The 20,371-nt window shown below is 45.0% G+C and overlaps 2 protein-coding genes across 8 annotated transcripts in view; both read right to left on the minus strand.

Moving 5' to 3' along the window:
• Positions 1 to 20,371, minus strand: part of KCNJ5 (potassium inwardly rectifying channel subfamily J member 5) — a 125,318-nt gene that overhangs the window by 31,797 nt on the left and 73,150 nt on the right. The gene's annotated exons all lie outside the window — the stretch shown is intronic.
• On the minus strand, positions 8,003 to 12,878 carry LOC143764152 (uncharacterized). Its single transcript, XM_077249414.1, has 6 exons — positions 11,878 to 12,878; positions 11,714 to 11,788; positions 11,520 to 11,606; positions 11,205 to 11,421; positions 10,952 to 11,111; positions 8,003 to 10,840 (listed from the first exon to the last, which is right to left on the minus strand). Exons 1-6 carry the CDS (start codon positions 12,085 to 12,087, stop codon positions 9,841 to 9,843), a joined length of 1,749 nt encoding a protein of 582 aa, XP_077105529.1. The 5' UTR covers positions 12,088 to 12,878; the 3' UTR covers positions 8,003 to 9,840.

A 20,371-nucleotide genomic window follows, 5' to 3' on the forward strand; every position in this document is an offset into this window, starting at 1 on the left:
TCTGACAGAATTGCAGGGGTGTCAATACTTTTGGCCATGACTGTATATATATATGTATATATATATATATATATATATATATATATATATATATATATATATATATATATAGCCCATAGAATACAATAGCACCCGTTATTGCTGGATCACTACTCGCCCCGTTATCTGTGGTGTCTCCAGTGGGGGCAAACATGAGGTTTCACAGTGAGGACCAGTTATTAGACAGCTGATATGTCACCAAATTTCGCAATGCAAACTGCATACGTTGCTATATATCCTTAGACCTGAGGAGTCAGGTGTTCTTACTGAGAAAATCCATTTCAGAATGTTTGTACAATCCTGATATTATAATGAGCGTTACTCCAACTGTATCCAGTCTCCACCAGTTGTACTGAGCAGTGTGAGATCTCAGCAGCAGTGGGGAGAAAACAGAGGAATTTATCAGTCAGACAAGCTGGGCAGGGTTTCTGCTGCAGAACGGATGGGACACTGAAGGACTGTAATCCAGCTAGGTTGGCAGAGAAGGCGATTCAAAGTTGGCTATGGATTTCACAGCAAGTACACCAGCCCCCCTAGGTCTGGAAGATCTATTTAGTAACGTATGTAGTCTATTATGGCGTCTGGTGACAGATCTACTTTAATCATCACATTATTAAATCTATAAAAAGTCAAAACCAGTGCAAGTATCAAAAGAAAGGCATAATTTATTGTGCTCACTTGCGTAGCGCCATCATATCCCACAGCCCTTTACAGAAATCATCACAGTCCACATCAGGGCTCACAATCTACATCCCCTGTCAGTCTTTGGAGAGTGGGAGGAAACTGGAGGAAAAAAAAACAGGCAAACAAGAGGACACACAAACTCCTTGCAGATGTCGTCCTTGGTGGGATCTGAACCCAGGACCCCAGCGCTAACCACTGAGCCACCGTACAGAGCTAACCACTGATCCACCGTACAGTGCTAACCACTGAGCTACCGTACAGAGTTAACCACTGAGCCACCGTGCAGCGTTAACCACTGAGCCACCGTATAGAGCTAACCACTGAGCCACCATACAGAGCTAACCACTGAGCCACCATACAGAGCTAACCACTGAGCCACTGTGCTACCCTTAGATATCATACAGTACTTGCTGTCACTGCTTCCTCTGCTGGCTGCAGAGAATTGGGAAAGCATGCACAAGAATAGCACAAACTGTACAGAATTGTTATTTTATCAGTTATTAATATAATAGTGTGTGTCTGTGTGCGTCATTATAGAACATGGGGCAGGTTTGGGGACGCTCTGTCATCTACCAATATAACTGACTTCCAACTGTGCAGGTCACCATTGTGACATGTCGGCGCTCCCACATTACTATCTTTCAGGATTCTACAATGAAGTCCCTGCAGCTAAAGTTTCATCTTGCCCCAATTCACATGTGACCACAAATCTCACCCAAGGCGATGTTCACACGTTGTGTTTTTGCTGCGTTTTTTTCTGCAGGCAAAACCTGCTCTCTTGGCAGTAAAGAAGCTGCTTACAAAAAACAGCTTTTGCTGAGGTTTTTTGCTGTGTTTTTATTGTCTTTTGTGCATGTTGATAAAGTTTAGTGGCTCAAAAAAACCATGATGCAACTTCTGTAGGTTTTTGAACCAAAAAGGCAGCAAAACCGGATAACTATTGTTTTTTGCTGCATTTTTTGCACCTACCGTCTCTTTGCTTTCTATGGGTGAAAAAACACTGCAAAAACAATGAAAGAAGTGACATGCTGCGTCTTTCAAAAACGCAGAAGTTTTCCTATATAAAAGTTAAAGGGAAAAAAATGTGTGCATAAGATTTCTGAAATCTCATAGCTTTTACTCTAAAATGCAGCTTAAAAATTACATTAAAGAACAGCAATAACACAATGTGTGAACATCGCTAAATACAACAAAAATGCATCACTAATTCTGTTCGATCAAGTAGCATTTGATGCTCTTGAGAATAACAAATCTGTGAGTTCATGACGACTCTACTACGAAAGGACATCAGGCAGAAACTACAGGAAGCGTGCAGAAGACGAAGGTTATGGGAGAAAAATCAGATAAGGGGTAATAAAGTGATGAAATGAAGTCATACAGGGCAGCCGCCAGAACGCCACACTGCATTTTATTATTTTATACCGCAAGAAGAGTCATGGGACACAGGGGACGGTTTATAACCAGTTTGTACGAGTCCTTTGCTCTGGTGTTAAATGCACACAAAGTAAATCCTGAAGTCCGGACTACATCATTATAAATGTGTAATGACTTTTCGTGTTCTAATTCTATATTTCTTTTCTTGAGCCCCGCCTACTTGGGCTCCCCCCTCTATTTCCTCCTCTTTCTATCTCCCCCCTGGGTGAGCTGTTCACCTTCCACCAGTTCGGTGTGATAGGTCTGTACCATGATTTACCAGTTACTTATATAATGATACTATTTGCGTGCATGTCTCGCCCTGGGGGACATGGGCGAACTGATTTTAGGTATGCTTTCTTTTATTCACGGTAATGAAAGTCCTCGCCTGTTGCGGGGGCAAGGAGTTATTGCTTATATGTTAAAGTTACCGTGGTCATTCTAGAGGGTTTACTGCCTCTAATTTTTTTTTTTCTTTTATTTTCTTTCTCTCTTTTATGTAAGATTTATGCAAGGTTTATGCAAGGTTTGTGAACGAGTGTTTTTTGTGTTACTCTTCTCGAATTGTATATTATAAGGAAAAGTACTTTGATCATTGTTGTAGTTTTCAACTACTGTTTTTCCTGTAAAATGCTCTTCTCTTTAATAAAAATTATATTTACCTAAAAAATAAATGTGTAATGAAAGAGAAGGACACAAATCCTAGATATTACACACTGCACGCGCACGGAGCGGGACCCACGTCTCACTTATATTGCTATAGGTGTTTCTTCATACAAATATTACCCCAAAGAGAGAGAAACAAAGTCGAAGGCTCTCGTCACATGAGTCTCTTAGGCGTCTTTCACACTTCCGTCGGTACGGGGCCGTCGCTAAGCGTCGGACGTTGTGTAAATTCAGCACAACGTGGGCAGCGGATGCAGTTTTTCAACGCATCCACTGCCCATTCTAGAGTCCCGGAGAGGAGGAGGCGGAGTTCCGGCTGCGCATGCGCGGTAGGAAATTGCGGACCCAACGTACAAAAAAAAGTTCCCTTGAACGTTTTTTCATGAGGGTCCGCCAAGACACGACGCATCCAGTGCACGACGGACGCGACGTATGGCCATACATCGCGATCTGTCGGCAATACAAGTCTATGGGAAAAAAACGCATCCTGCGGGTACATTTGCAGGATTCGTTTTTTTCCCCAAAACGACGCATTGCGACAGATTCCAAACGACGCAAGTGTGAAAGTAGCCTTACACATTCGCACTCCAGTGCTTAGTTATAGAACAAAAAAACCACATTAATACCAACATTGACTTTTGGTGCATTTTTTATTTCTGTATTTCTTTTCACCTAGATACATACTTACCGTATATACTCGAGTATAAGCCGAGATTTTCAGCCCAAATTTTTGGGCTGAAAGTGCCCCTCTCGGCTTATACTCGAGTCACGGTTGGAGGCAGGGTCGGCGGGTGAGGGGGAGAGGGGCGCTGAGGCATACTTACCTGCTTCCGGGGCTCCTGGCGCTGTCCCTGCAGTCCCACGGTCTCCGGGTGCCGCAGCTCTTCCCCTGTTCAGCGGTCACGTGGGACCGCTCATTAGAGAAATGAATATGGACTCCACTCCCATAGGGGCGGAGCCGCCTATTCATTTCTCTAATCAGCGGTAACGGTGACCGCTGACAGAGGAAGAGGCTGCGGCACCGAAGACCAGCTGTCCGGGGTAAGGAGCGGGACGCCGGGAGCAGGTAAGTATTACATATTCACCTGTTCGCGTTCCACACGCCGGGTGCCGTTCTGTCTTCCTGGCGTCTCTCCGCACTGACTGTGCAGGTCAGAGGGCGCGATGACGCATATAGTGTGCGCGCCGCCCTCTGCCTGATCAGTCAGTGCAGAGAGACGGCGGGACGGGACGCTGAGGAGCTACAAGCAAGAGAGGTGAGTATGTGTTTTATTATTTTTATTGCAGCAGCACAGCTTTCTATGGCACATCTATGGGGCAATAATGAACGGTGCAGAGCACTATATGGCACAGCTATGGGGCAATAATGAACGGTGCAGAGCACTATATGGCACAGCTATGGGGCAATAACGGTGCAGAGCACTATATGGCACAGCTATGGGGCAATAATGAACGGTGCAGAGCACTATATGGCACAGCTATGGGGCAATAATGAACGGTGCAGAGCACTATATGGCACAGCTATGGGGCAATAACGGTGCAGAGCACTATATGGCACAGCTATGGGGCAATTATGAACGGTGCAGAGCACTATATGGCACAGCTATGGGGCAATAATGAACGGTGCAGAGCACTATATGGCACAGCTATGGGGTAATAATGAACGGTGCAGAGCACTATATGGCACAGCTATGGGGCAATAAGGAACGGTGCAGAGCACTATATGGCACAGCTATGGGGCAATAATGAACGGTGCAGAGCACTATATGGCACAGCTATGGGGAAATAAGGAACGGTGCAGAGCACTATATGGCACAGCTATGGGGCAATAAGGAACGGTGCAGAGCACTATATGGCACAGCTATGGGGCAATAATGAACGGTGCAGAGCACTATATGGCACAGCTATGGGGCAATAATGAACGGTGCAGAGCACTATATGGCACAGCTTTCTATGGTACAGCTATGGGGCAATAATGAATGGTGCAGAGCACTATATGGCACAGCTATGGGGCCATAATGAACGGTATGGAGCATCTATTTTTATTTTTGAAATTCACCGGTAGCTGCTGCATTTTCCACCCTAGGCTTATACTCGAGTCAATAAGTTTTCCCAGTTTTTTGTGGCAAAATTAGGGGGGTCGGCTTATACTCGGGTCGGCTTATACTCGAGTATATACGGTACATTAAAACTTGTATAAAAAAAATATAACTACACCAATGTCTAGCTATACAGGTTTATAATGTGCACATAACCCTGGTTTTATAGCACATTCTCATGTCAAGACCTTCTATATATTATGTTTTACAACTGCTTTACTTCACCTTTAATCTTCCTCTCATTGAAAAGATAAAAAACCTACTTGCACCAAATACACATCCTCCTGCAGAAAGCTACTATGGATCCCATCTTTTCTGGAGGGTGCTGATAACTGGACTTATGGAAGGCAGAGACTGGTCTAACCACATAAAGGGGGACTTATCTCATAGTCTCAAAACACAGGCAGATTTTGGAAGAAACTAAAAAGACAATCCAATCATTCTTTGCTCCAAAAATACAAACAAAAGAGCATTCACACCAAATGTAAAAAGATTGCACATCCTTGTAAAATACCAGGTTTTTATCATGTAAAAAAACGAAATAAATACCAAGAAGGATAATCTAAAAAAGTCAACTGAAAAATAAATTGATATCCTTTCGAGTGAAAAAAAAAAAGAAACAAAGTAATGTGGTTGCATAAATCTGCACACCCTTACACCAAAAAAATTGTTGAATAGCAAAATAGATTTATCAGGTACACAGTAGCAAACATTCACAAATACTCTACTGTAACCCATAAATAGATGTGGGTATTGTTGTCACAGCAACAATTACATAGTATTAATTGCACCTATGTGAACTTGTTACCTGTATAAAAAAAGACACTTGTCCACACAATCAATCACACTACAACCTCTCCACCATGGCCAAGACCAAAGAGCTGTCTAAGGACACCAGGGACAAAATTGTAGACCTGGACAAGGCTGAGATGGGCTACAGGACACTAGGCAAGCAGCTTGGTGAGAAGACAACAACTGTTGGAACAAGTACCGTATTGGAAAATGGAACAAACACAAGATGACGGTCAATCTTCCTCGGTCTGGGGCTCCATACAAGATCTCGCCTCATGGGGTAAGGATGACTCTGAGAAAGGTCAGAAAACAGCCCAGAACTACGCGGGAGGACCCGGTCATGTCACAGGGTTACCGCAACATTGTGGAGCCAGAAGACCACGGCATATGATTGCTCCTACTCCGATGCGGAGAACTTCTCCTCCATTTTAAATGTGTATATTTCTTCTGGCAGAACAGGGGTTAATCGGCCATGTTGGAAATCCCTGTGCTCGGTTAGCCACTCCTTTTCTCTTTATAATCTGGGATCTGTTACTAATCCTTGTCAGAGCTAGCATTTGCTGCATGGCTCTCAGTGGGAGAGGACTACATATGAGAAGAGTTGAAGGAGTTATTAGTGACTGTTGGTTGGTTTGTACGCATGGTAATTCCTTATCCTTCTCTGTTTTTGTTTATTCCCCTACCTCCACGGCCCGCTGCATTCCTGTATGCCTGGAGTTTTCTGCTAACCCTTGTCTTTGTTGCTGTTTGTCAGGTTGGTGTACTGCGGTGCACAGTAGTGCCCCCTCTTCCATGGGTGGGGGAAGAGAACAGTCTGAAGGCTAATTTAGGAGAAAAGGCAAGAGCCCAGACATCGCCATCTGAAGTATCCCCGGGAGGAGGGCGAGGTAGGGCGCCCCTTAGTGTTCGGGACAGGGAAGGAGCCTCTGGTCCTGGGTTACCCAACAGTTGTGTCGTGACCGGTCAATGACCTGAAGACAGCTGGGACCACAGTCTCAAACATTATCGTTAGTAACACCGCACTGCATCGTCATGGATTAAAATCCTGCAGGGCACGCAAGGTCCTCCTGCTCACTCCAACACATGTCCAGCCCTGTTTGAAGTTCACCAATGACCCTCTGGATGATCCACAGGAGGCATGAGAGAAGGTCATGTGGTCAGATGAGTCCACTGGTATCAACTCCATTCGCCATGTTTGGAGGAGGAAGGATGAGTACTACCCCGAGAACACGGTCCCAACCATGAAGCATGGTAGGGGAAAAAAAATCATACTTTGGGGGCGTTTTTCTGCAAAGGGGAAAGGATGACTGCCCGTATTGAAGGGAGAATGGTTGGGGTCATGTATTGTGAGATTTTGGTAAACTACTTCCTTCCACCAGTAAAAGCATTGAAGATGGGTCGTGGCTGGGTCTTCGAGCAGAACGATGACCCAAAACACACAGCAGGGTAACTAAGGCTAGTTTCACACTAGCGTTAACTGCATTACGTCGCAAATCCGTTTTTTGGCCGAAAAAACGGATGCGTCAAAAAAGTGAAAAACGGTGACAAACGTATGCCACGCATCCAGCATTTCGACGGATCCGTCGCAAATCCGCTAAACGTTTCCGTCGAAAATACTGGATGCGTTGCATACGTTGTATCCGTTTTACCATCCGTTGTATCCGTTTTTCCGACGGATCCGTTTTTAAAAGGGGAGGCTCCCAAAATTTGATTGGCTACTGGAAAATTTGAAAAACTATATAGTACTGTATTTACAGCCCATCTTTGTGGGTTTTAGTTTTGTGGCAGCGATGGAAGGTGTTCTTGGGAGGATTGCTAGTTTGGTTACCGACGTTATCTTTGAGACAAATCGCCTGGATATCATAGTGCGGGAGAAGGAGGCGGCAGCGGAAAGGCGTAGGATGCTTCTGCAGCAACGGAGACGAAGACGAATGTGGATTCATCCGATTAATCAACTACGGATGACCCGGGGTGTCCAGTCCACTCTGTACCTGGAGTTGCGGCACAATCCACACAAATTCCACAACTACGTGCGGATGAGGATTGAACATTTTGATTTTTTGCTTGCAAAACTGGAGGATGTCATCCGAAGACAGGATACAAGGATGAGGCTTGCCATCACACCGGCGGAGCGGCTGATGGTGACCCTGCGGTAAGCCTCTTTTTTTTATTTCATTGCTGATATTGAATGTTATATTACATGCTGCAGAAAATACTGCGCTGGCATATTGCGCACTATTTTCTGCAGCATGTAGTTTTGGTTTTCTTGGCGGACATTCAACTGCTTTATTTAAATGTCATTGCTGATATTGAATGTTAACAGACTGCAGAAAATACTGTGCTGAAATATTGCGTTGCATTTTCTGCAGTTTTTTTTTTTTTTGGTTTTTTTGGGTTTGATGACATGCAACTGCTTTTTTCCTGTCATTGGTCATTTTGAATGTTATATTACATGCTGCAGACAATACTGCGCTGACATATTGCGCACTATTTTCTGCAGCATGTAGTTTGTGTTTTCTTGGCGGACATTCAACTGCTTTATTTAAATGTCATTGCTCATATTGAATGTTAGATAACAGACTGCAGAAAATACTGCGCTGAAATATTGCGTTGCATTTTCTGCAGTTTTTTTTTTTTTGGGTTTTTTGGGTTTGATGACATGCAACTGCTTTTTTCCTGTCATTGGTCATTTTGAATGTTATATTACATGCTGCAGACAATACTGCGCTGACATATTGCGCACTATTTTCTGCAGCATGTAATTTGGGTTTTCTTGGCGGACATTCCACTGTTTTTTTACACCGGATTCATGCTGGTTTTATTGGGTCTCCTGTCATTTTAAAAAAAATTAACAGTGCCATATTATAAAAAATTGCACAGACAAAAAATTTTTAACATTTTTTTTTTTTTTTTTTTTATAAAGTTTCCTAGCTACGGGTGAATCTATGACTTCGCTCCATTATCAGTTCAGGCTGGGCATTTCAACTATCTCTGGAATAGTGAAGGACACATGTCGGGCTGTTTGGACCACTTTGCAACCAGAGTATATCCCCCAACCATCCACGGAAATCTGGTTGCGAAGTGCTGAAGAGTTTCAGCAAATTTGCAATTTCCCTAATTGTGTGGGTGCAGTTGACGGGAAACACATAAGGATTGCGAAACCGGCAGGAACAGGATCGGAGTATTATAATTATAAGAAGTATTTCTCCATCGTCCTTATGGCTATTGCAGACGCCAACTGCAGGTTCCTTGCCGTGGACATTGGAGCGTATGGACGGTCCAATGATTCGCAAGTGTTTAAAAACTCTCCGATGGGTCGTTGCCTTTATGGAGAGAGCTACGATTTCCCGCCAGCCAGACCACTGCCAGGAACAAATGACCCAGCCCTGGAATATGTCTTTGTAGGTGATGAAGCCTTTCAACTGTCGCTGCACCTACTGAAACCGTACAGTAGCCGGAACTTAAACCATACCAAGCGGGTCTTTAATTACCGGCTTACTAGAGCACGAAGAGTAGTGGAGTGTTCCTTTGGCATATTGACGGCGAAGTGGCGAGTTCTGCTGACGGCTATCAAGCTGAAAACAACAACTATAGACGAGGTAGTTAAAGCCTGTGTGGTGCTCCACAACTTTGTCCTGTCAAAGGAGCCCGTTTCTTTGGATGATGAAGAGTTGGAGACCACCTTGTGGGACTACCGCAGCAGCTCGGTTCGCTCTACAAGTTCAGTTACAAGGATGAGGGACCAGTTTGCCGATTATTTTGTCTCACCTGTCGGGCGGATCCCGTGGCAAGACATGATTGTGTAACCTGTTTCCCATGTGTAACCTGTTTCCCATGTGTTTTGGTTATGTAAAAAAAGTGTTTCTGCCCCCCCCCCCCAAAAAAAGGCCCAAAAGCGTGGTTTTCTTGCTAGTAAAACCATTATGTTATACCCTTTACATGTCTGGTGTTTGTTTTTATTAAACCTTTTTTTATTATATTACCTTAATAAATCCACACACACACAAAGAGTAGAATTGTAATCAGAAATTTATTTTAACTCTTTTTTTTTTTTTTTTTTTTTTTGTTTTGCCAAAAAAATATATATATATTTTCCAACATTTTTATAGAAAAATTAGAACATTTTTTAGAATCTTATTTACACACTTTACAAATTTTCAAAGTGTTGGGTGGAGATATGAGAGGAGGATGTGCCGGAAGGTTGGACCACGTCGATAGGTGGGGAAACCCTACTTGTTTGGGGTGCAGTGGAAGTGGGGGTTAAACCAAGAGGCTGACCAGAGGGGGGTGGTGTTGGGGTAGGTGGAAGAGAAAAGTTCAGTAAGGAAAACATTGGGGAAGTAATTTGGTCTAGGGGCCGGGATTGTTGTGGGGACTGGGTCGGGTATTGTGACTGGGTAGGGTAGTGGGAGTGGCGTGGGGTTTGGTAATGGTGCTGGTGTGGGGATTGGAGCTGGGTTTGGTAATGCTGCTGGTGTGGGTATTGGGGCTGGGTTTGGTAATGGGGGGTATGGTGTGGAATTGGAGTGGAGGTGTGGTGAGGTGTGTGGGTCGATTCATTAATGGCCTGCAGTGCAGCATTATGGCAGGTATTCATTACCCGCATCTGTTGCTCAAAAGAAAGCTTCTCCATGCTCATGAGCATGGATTGGAAAAAAAGGTTGGCCGGATCGGGACTTACAGCTGAATGCAGCCTATCCAAGCGACTGCTGGTTTCCTGGCTTGTTTCACTGATGCGTGATTGCACCATGTTGAAACCAGCAGTCACTTGCTCTCCCAAAATTTTGAAAGAGCCTTGGAAGGATGCATTCAGGTGTAAGAACTCAGGAGCATAGCTCCTTTCCTGACCCCTCTGGCGCTGCCGCCACGAACCTAATGGTGGTGTCGAGGTGGCAGGATCAGAGGGGTGGGGTAAAGGGAACGCTAACTGTTCAGCATCAGATGCGAGCAATGAAGCCTGCAATAATGCTCCACTGCTTGGGGCGGATGAAGTGGAGGGGACAGAGGGGTCAGAGGAGAGGACAGAGGGGTCAGAGGAGGGGACAGAGGTGTGGGGCCTACCGACGTGGCCCTCAGTGGCGGACTCAGGAGGGATCGCTTCAGAGGGCGCAGAGGAAGATGCAGGCGCCCGGTGGCTGGAGAAGGTGCTGTGAAAGAAAAAACAAAAGAAATTAATACATTGGAATGAAAAAGCCCTGACTGAAAGCAAACTAAGTAGACAGGTTAACATGGTTATAATTGGGCTGTAGAATACTTACACTCTGCTCAGCATTGTTCGCCTCAGGAAGGAGAGGGCCTGGCCATATTTATATCTGCTCCTCTTCCTTCCTGCAGAGCCACTCGGGGCCTTCATCTCATCATTGAATTCCCTCTTAAAGCGATCCCTCAGTGACCGCCACCGCTTCCTAACCTTTCCAACTGTGAAGACAAGAATCAAAAGAAAAAACAAAAAATTGGTAAATGCAATACATTACAGTCAGCTCAAAACATCACTGGAAAGTGAATACTTACCTAGTTTGCTCTGCTGCTGAGGATGAAGGCTCTCCCGCCTTGGAAACAGGGTGCGACACACTTCGTCCCAGAGCCGACGGGTGACACCGGTATCTGCATGCCTGCGGTCAGCCATGTTCCACAGCGGCTCCCGCTCACGAACCTCCTCGATGAGACAGTCTACATCAATGTCATCATCATCATCATCCTCCTCTTCTGCGGGAGCACGCTGTGAAGCCTGTGTCAAAAAAAAAAAAAAGGAAAACAAACAAATTAGTACACTGAAATACTAAAGTACCAATAGAATCCCCCTCCCCCAAAAAAAAAAAAACTCACTGATGGCCGACCGTGGCGACGAGTCCGCCGACTCTGGGACTGTCTGGGAGAGCCTTCAGCGGCAGCAGCAGGAGCAGCAGCAGCAGCCTGAAATGAAGGAAACAAATTCTCAGTTAAGGTAGGCAGGTGTTTAGTAATCTGTTTTGTGTATGGTGCAGTGTGATGTGCGAAGCAACTGTTTCACCACTACTTACACTTGGTTCCTCCTCCACTTGCATCTCTCCACCCGTCTCGCCCCCTTCTGACAGCTCCTCATCTGATTCAGCTTCCTGTTGAAACATAATGTATGCATGTAGTTATCCATAAAAATTTAATTTAAAGAAATTTAAAAAAAAAAAAAAATTTTGTGTTAACTTACCGATACACGCTGTTGCTGTGGAGGAGGGCTGTCAGAAGAGGACATCGTTTTGTGGTCCTGGTGGGCAGCGGCTGTGTCCTGGTGGGCAGTGGCTGTGTCCTGGTGGGCAGTGGCTGTGTCCTGGTGGGCAGCGGCTGTGTCCTGGTGGGCAGCGGCTGTGTCCTGGTGGTTCTGTAAGTTAAAGACACACTTGCAATCTGCTCGACACATTGAAGTAGCAGATTGGGGTCTTCAAAACTTACTTCTAGCTCTTTAGCTGTGGTCCTGGTGGGCAGCGGCTGTGTCCTGGTGGGCAGTGGCTGTGTCCTGGTGGGCAGCGGCTGTGTCCTGGTGGGCAGCGGCTGTGTCCTGGTGGTTCTGTAAGTTAAAGACACACTTGCAATCTGCTCGACACATTGAAGTAGCAGATTGGGGTCTTCAAAACTTACTTCTAGCTCTTTAGCTGTGGTCCTGGTGGGCAGCGGCTGTGTCCTGGTGGGCAGTGGCTGTGTCCTGGTGGGCAGCGGCTGTGTCCTGGTGGGCAGCGGCTGTGTCCTGGTGGTTCTGTAAGTTAAAGACACACTTGCAATCTGCTCGACACATTGAAGTAGCAGATTGGGGTCTTCAAAACTTACTTCTAGCTCTTTAGCTGTGGTCCTGGTGGGCAGCGGCTGTGTCCTGGTGGGCAGTGGCTGTGTCCTGGTGGGCAGCGGCTGTGTCCTGGTGGGCAGCGGCTGTGTCCTGGTGGTTCTGTAAGTTAAAGACACACTTGCAATCTGCTCGACACATTGAAGTAGCAGATTGGGGTCTTCAAAACTTACTTCTAGCTCTTTAGCTGTGGTCCTGGTGGGCAGCGGCTGTGTCCTGGTGGGCAGTGGCTGTGTCCTGGTGGGCAGCGGCTGTGTCCTGGTGGGCAGCGGCTGTGTCCTGGTGGGCAGTGGCTGTGTCCTGGTGGGCAGCGGCTGTGTCCTGGTTTATCTGTTATATGTATAATGGATCTATAGTTAGACCACCCCCTGAACTAGGTAATGTTCAATGATAAACACCCTACTAAAATGATGTCAGAAATGTTCATACAGGTGAACACCAAAACCCCCCCAAAAAGTTGCACGTTATACCATTCATTTCCATGTCCCAAAAAACAAAATTTTTTAATGTTAACACCATGAAAAAATATATTTGACACATTTTATTTAAAATAAATAACCTCTCCCCCCCCAAAAAAAAAAAAAAAATACTTTACAGGTTAACCTTTATTAAAAAAAATGAGCCCTCAACCAACCCTGTATTGCATGTGTAACCATTGGTACATACACCAGTTTTAAATTTACCTTTATGAAATAATACTACGGACATTTTTTTAATAAACATTTTATTATAATTTTTTTTTTGCACTTTTTTTTTTAAAAATCACAAGGAGCTGACATGCTCTTTATTTTAAATACAAGTACTTCAACTGCAAATGGTTATAACTGTAATAAAAAAAAATTCAACACTTTTATTAAATAGAAAAACCCCACACTCACACATTCAAACCACAAGCTGCACACCGCTAGACTTTTTTAAAAAACACATCAGATTTAAAAAAAAAAAAAAAAAAATTAAACCACATGCTGCACAGACCACTATACAGTCAATACATCAGAAAAAGGCAAATAACCAATTATACAGCATGGACAAATGCACATGCCATCAACAAGACGTACCCAAAAAACATGCATGGTATGTGTCCACATTCAGGATCGCATCAGAATTTGGGCAGGATTTCCCATCAGTATTTGTAAGCCAAAACCAGGAGTGTAAAAATTAGGTAAAGTATAATACGAAAACAGGCACACTTTTGCTTTTATCACCCACTCCTGGTTTTGGCGTACAAATACTGATGGAAAATCCTGACCACATCCTGATGCAATCCTGCACATGGACACATACCCTCCCACATGAACAGGCATAAAATTGGCAAAGGCATAATATGGTGCAGGCACATGGTACAAAAGCACACAGCCGTCCAAAAATGCACACATACACATGCACGCACATAGCTTTATGCAAATACACATATGTACAACAAAGGCAGAAAGGTGAAACCAATCAGAAGACGCATACACACACACACATACAAAAGGCTGACAATCCTTTGGCTGAAGCAGCAGGTCTTCACAGTGGCTGGCATCATGGTGGATCTGGACTCTAGCATGGCACTGGCTGGTGCAGGACGATGGCAGGCCTCAGGTTCTCTTCAGGTTTTAAGCTCTTGCTGTAGTCAGTAGTACCTCATACACACAGAAATGCACAGGCACACAGATGCACACTAAAATTGCAATACTCACACTGGCTATGGTGGCTGGAGTCTTGTAGCAGGATGTCTGGAGTCTTGTGGCAGGATGGCTGGAGTCTTGTGGCAGGATGGCTGGAGTCTTGTGGCAGGCTGGCTGCAGTCTTGTGACAGGCTGGCTGGGGTCTTGTGCTTGGCTGGGGTCTTGTGGCAGGCTGGCTCTTGCTGGCAGGCTTCTTTGCTTCTCTGTGTCTTGCTGGCATATGTGGGGTTCAAGGCCCAGGCCAGGTTTATATAGATTTGGGGGTGTCTGGCCAATTGGCAACAAAATACTTCTTCTGAGCATGCTCAGTGTAAAAAAAACGTATTGCAGCGCTGCATTGCGTCGTACGACGTGTCCCGACGCATCCGTCGCTCATAGGCTTCCATTGCAGCCAACGACGTATGCCGCAGGATGCGTCGCGACACGTTTTTTAGGCGGAGACAAAAAACGTTACAATCTACGTTTTTTTGAGACGACGTGTCGCCAAATTTCGACGCATCCGTCGTAAAACGTACACGACGTATGCCAATCCGTCGCCATACGTCGCCAATACAAGTCTATGGGAAAAAAACGCATCCAGCAAAAAGTTTTGCTGGATGCGTTTTTTCTGAAAAAAGACGTTTTGAAACGTAATGCAGTTAACGCTAGTGTGAAAGTAGCCTAAGGAATGGCTCCGTAAGAAGCATTTCAACGTCCTGAAGTGGCCTAGCCGGTCTCCAGACCTGAAACCAATAGAAAATCTTTGGAGGAGCTGAAATTCAATGTTGCCAGCGTCAGCCCCAAAACCTGAAAGATCTGTATGACGGAGGGGGCCAAAATCCCTGCTACAGTGTGTGCAAACCTGGTCAGGAACTACAGGAAACGTCTGACCTCAGTAATTGCAAACAAAGGTTTCTGTATCAAAAATTAAGTTCTGTTTTTCTATTGAATCAAATACTTATTTCATGCAATAAAATGCAAAAATAATTACAGAATTGTTTGGCGATAAGAAGCACTTTTTCCTCCAAAATTGAAGGGTGATAGCTATGATGCAGATATAAAAATATGTGTCCTACCATAGAGGGACACAGATGTCATATACAGCTCATGTACAGCTCTGGCAAAAATTAAGCTACCACTGCACAGTTGTATAAAAATCCGCTTCTCTCCATGTCTGGCAGCCATTCCATTCCAGTGTCAGATGAATTCCATCCAGAGGACACCTCATTCTACTTAATGTGCTTCTGATTAGGTGATCACCTGAACCAAATCTTATTTAACGAAAGAAAGTATAAAAACCCTGCTGTGGTGTTCTCAATCCTCCTGCAATTGGGCAAGCTGGATGGCAAAACAAGTGCTAGTAATATCCCAAAAGTAATAGGAATTAAAAAATAGCTTTTAACCATGCCGAAGGAGTTGAAAAGAAAAGTCTTGAGTGAGGAAAAGAAGGGCTCAATTCTGGCTTTACTAGCAGAGGGACACCGTTAGTGTCATGTTGCCTCCATCCTTAAAATATCTAAGATGACAGTCCATTACAACAAGGTCAAGCAGCAGACATTGGGGACAACAAAGCTACAGACCGGCAGAGCCGAAAACTACTCTCCACTGACCGGGATGACCGTCATCTTATTCAAATGTCACTCAGCAACCGCAGGATGACATCAAGTGACCTACAAAAGGAATGGCAAATGGCAGCTGGGGTGAAGTGCACGGCAAGAACAGTTCATAACAGGATCCTAGAGGCAGGACTCAAGTCATGTAAAGCTGAAAACAAGCCTTTCATCAATGAGAAGCAAAGGAGAGCCAGGCTGAAGACTGCCAAAGACATAAGGATTGGACCACAGAGGACTGGAGTAAGGTAATCTTCTCTGATGAATCTAATTTTTAGCTTTGCCCAACACCTGGTCGTTTAATGGTTAGACGGAGACTTGGAGAGGTGTACAAGCCACAGTTTCTTGCACCCACTGTTAAATTTGATGGAGGATCGGTGATGATCTGGGGAGGCTTTAGCAAGGCTGGAATTGGGCAGGTTGTTCTTTGCGAAGGACGTATAAATCAAGCCGCCTACAAGGTTATCCTGGAATAAAATATGATTCCTTCTGCTCAGGCAATGTTCCCCAACTCTGAGGACTGGTTTTTCCAGCAGGACAATGCATCATGCCACACAGCTAGGTCAATCAAGGTGTGGATGAAGGACCACCACATCAAATCCCTGTCATGGCCAGCCCAATCTCCAGACCTGAACCCCACTGAAAACCTCTGGAATGTAAATCAGGAGGAAGATGGATAGTCACAAGCCATCAAACAAAGAAGAACTGCTGACATTATTGTACCCGGAGTGGCATAAGGTCACCCAGAAGCAGCGTGGAAGACTGGTGGAAAGCATGCCAAGACGCAGGAAAGCTGGGATTAACAATCATGTTTATTCCACAAAATGTTGATTTCTGAACTCTTCCTGAGATAAAACATTAGTATTGTTGTTTCTAAATGATTATGAACTAGTTTTCTTTGCATTATTTGAGGTCTGCAAGCACTGTTTTTTTTTGTTATTTTGACCATTTCTCATTTTCAGAAAATAAATACAAAATGTATTGCTTTGAACTTCGGAGACATTGTCAGAAATTTATAGAATAAAAGAACAATTTACATTTTACTAAAAAATATAAAGAGAAAAATCAGACAAAGTGAACATTTTGCAGTGGTCTCTTAAATTTTTGCCAGAGATGTACCGTATATACTCGAGTATAAGCCGAGATTTTCAGCCCAAATTTTTGGGTTGAAAGTGCCCCTCTCGGCTTATACTCGAGTCACGGTCGGCGGTGGGGTCAGCGGGTGAGAGAGGATTGTCGCATACTCACCTAGTCCCGGCGCTCCTGGCGCTCCCCCTGCCTGTCACACGGTCTTCTGGTGCCGCAGCTCTTCCCCTGTTCAGCGGTCACGTGGGACCGCTCATTAAAGTTATGAATATGGACTCCACTCCCATAGGGGTGGAGCGGCATATTCATTTCTCTAATCAGCGGTGCCAGTGACCGCTGACAGGGGACGAGCTGCGGCACCCGAAGACAGTGTGACAGGCAGGGGGAGCGCCAGGACTAGGTGAGTATTTTATATTCACCTGTCCACGTTCCACCTGCCAGGCGCCGCTCTGTCTTCCCGTCCTCTGGCTCTGACTGTTCAGGTCAGAGGGCGCGATGACGCATATAGTGTGCGCGCCACCCTCTGCCTGAACAGTCAGTGCGGAGAGACGCCGAGACCGGACGCTGAGGAGCTGCAAGCAAGAGAGGTGAGTATGTGTTGTTTTTTTAATTGCAGCAGCAGCGTTATATATGGCACAGATTTATATGGCACATCTATGGGGCAACAATGAACAGTGCAGAGCATATATGGCACTGCTTTATAAGGAGCATCTATGGGGCCATAATGAACAGTGCAGAGCATATATGGCACAGCTTTATAAGGAGCATCTATGGGGCCATAATGAACAGTGCAGAGCATATATGGCACAGCTTTATATGGAGCATCTATGGGGCCATAATGAACAGTGCAGAGCATATGTGGCACAGCTTTATAAGGAGCATCTATGGGGCCATAATGAACAGTGCAGAGAATATATGGCACAGCTTTATAAGGAGCATCTATGGGGCAATAATGAACAGTGCAGAGCATATATGGCACAGCTTTATAAGGAGCATCTATGGGGCAATAATGAACGGTGCAGAGCATTGTATATGGCACAGCTTTATAAGGAGCATCTATGGGGCCATAATGAACGGTGCAGAGCATTGTATATGGCACTGCTTTATAAGGAGCATCTATGGGGCAATAATGAGCAGTGCAGAGCATATATGGCACAGCTTTATAAGGAGCATCTATGGGGCCATAATGAACGGTGCAGAGCATTGTATATGGCACAGCTTTATAAGGAGCATCTATGGGGCCATAATGAACGGTGCAGAGCATTGTATATGGCACAGCTTTATAAGGAGCATCTATGGGGCCATAATGAATGGTGCAGAGCATTCTATATGGCACAGCTATATATGGAGCATCTATGGGGCAATAATCAACGGTATGGAGCATTATATATGGCACAGCTTTATATGGAACCTCCTTTGGGGCAATAATGAACAGTATGGAGCATCTATTTTTATTTTTGAAATTCACCGGTAGCTGCTGTATTTTCCACCCTAGGCTTATACTCGAGTCAATAAGTTTTCCCAGTTTTTTGTGGCAAAATTAGGGGGGTCGGCTTATACTCGGGTCGGCTTATACTCGAGTATATACGGTATATCTAAAGTAGCGGTGGGGAACCTCAGGCCCCAGGGCCATTAATGGTCCTCGATAACCTTTTACAGCCCCCCCAGGCAGATTCTCAGGGACCGCATTCTTGGGCAGGGAGGTGTATTTTGATTGCCACCAGCTCATTAATTTCTTCTTGCTCTGTTAGCACACACGCAGTGTTCACTACTGAGCACTGAAGGGCATGCAATGAAAGATTACGTCCTGAAACCAGTGCCAGAGTCAGGATGGACTTTGTGGGCGGAGATTGTACGGCCCCCGAAGGACGGTATAAATATACAAATTGCACTTGGCAGCAAAGAGATTCCCCACCCCTGATCTAAAGCATACCACAGGTTAATTAAATGTAAGGCAGCATACATCATGCCTGTCCACAACGGACATGTGAAAAACACGTTAATCTAGAACTGTGCGCGATATCAGCTCGCTATGACTAACATTGCACCCTTACGCATAGTGGCCAAAATAATGGTCACAGGGAAAACGAAGCCCTGGGGTTTCATTAACCTGTACTATGCTGTAGTCATATTTGGCATCAGTGCCCCCTATGGTAAGACCCATATATTTATTTCTGCATTGTAGCTATATTGTCCCGAGTGTGTGGTGCCAACCTGGGAGATCTGAGGGTAGAAGATCACTGCGTATTGTGAATCACACATCTTCCTTTAGTCTGTGTGTTTGGATCCCATATTAAATGAATTTGGTTTCCTTTGGTGCTGAAGATATTATCGACCCTTTCTGTGCTGGTCAGAAAGATGCAGCTCCATTTAAGCTGCTTCTGGACTGGTTGTTATCTGTTCCCATAAAACCTGGCTGGACCCACTCTGTTCTGCTGCTGAAATCTCTGCTTTCTTGCTCTTAGGAGACGCTGTGCTGAACAGGAGTCTGTGGTTGCTATTGAAGATTTTTCTTCCGATGCGGTGTGCTTTGGAAATAAATTGTTGTAAGGTGTTCTGTTGTACGTGTGTTTATTTCCTGGTCCCGCTCAGTTTCTTCCTCCCAGTCCCTATCCTCCTTCCTACTGTTGGTTCTTTAGTATGATAGAGGGTTTCAGCTATCCCGGTTTTGCCTTGTTCACATTACATTTCTGTTCCAGGCTCCATGGGATGGGGAAGGGGACAGACCTGGGATTAACAGGAGCATAGTGAGGGCGGAAACTCAGGAGTCTCTACCATCAAGAGTACCCCCAGGACAGGGATAGCTATGGTCCAGGTTCCAGGGACAGTATGAGGCCCCCCTCCCTACCTATTACCGTCACAGTGTGACATTTTCACTGACCCCACATTTTGTATCATGGTATGGATCCCATTGTAGTACTTGACAAACAATTGTAGGGCCTGTCCCTTGAAGTGTCAGACATGCAATCACTTTCTCTCTCATTAACTTTCCCTTTTGAAACAGCTGCAACGCGAAACGCGCGTCAAGGGGTCAGCGGGGAGACGAGTGGACACTGCCATCCTTAATGGGTAAGATGGGTAATATTTTTGTGATCTATGAGCATGGTGGTATATGTACTATAGGTTTATTGACTGGTCACCAGCTCTTTCTAGATTTGTACATTACTGCCACTGGTTGCATGTACTTTGTTATATTTTTCCACTTACCCCTGGTTACTTATGTGCCCACTCTCTCCTTGCGCTACCAGTATGTCTCCTCACTTTTTCTCCTTTCTGTGCTATTTTGTATGATATTTTTATATGATATTTGATTAATAAAATTACGTTGTCTTTTATGCCTTCGGTGGCGTTTTTGGACTCCGTTCTCTCTGTGTGGGTTTGGGAGCAAGTATTTTTGGGACACAGCATCTGACAGGGAATTCTATCAGATATCAAAATGATATCATCTTCCCATATCTCACAATATGGAACGATGATGTTTGGGTCCGGAGAGCTGTGACTAGTCTGTGCATTGCAGGCCGA

Source organism: Ranitomeya variabilis, chromosome 4 (assembly GCF_051348905.1).
Source record: "Ranitomeya variabilis isolate aRanVar5 chromosome 4, aRanVar5.hap1, whole genome shotgun sequence".
NCBI lineage: Eukaryota > Metazoa > Chordata > Amphibia > Anura > Dendrobatidae > Ranitomeya > Ranitomeya variabilis.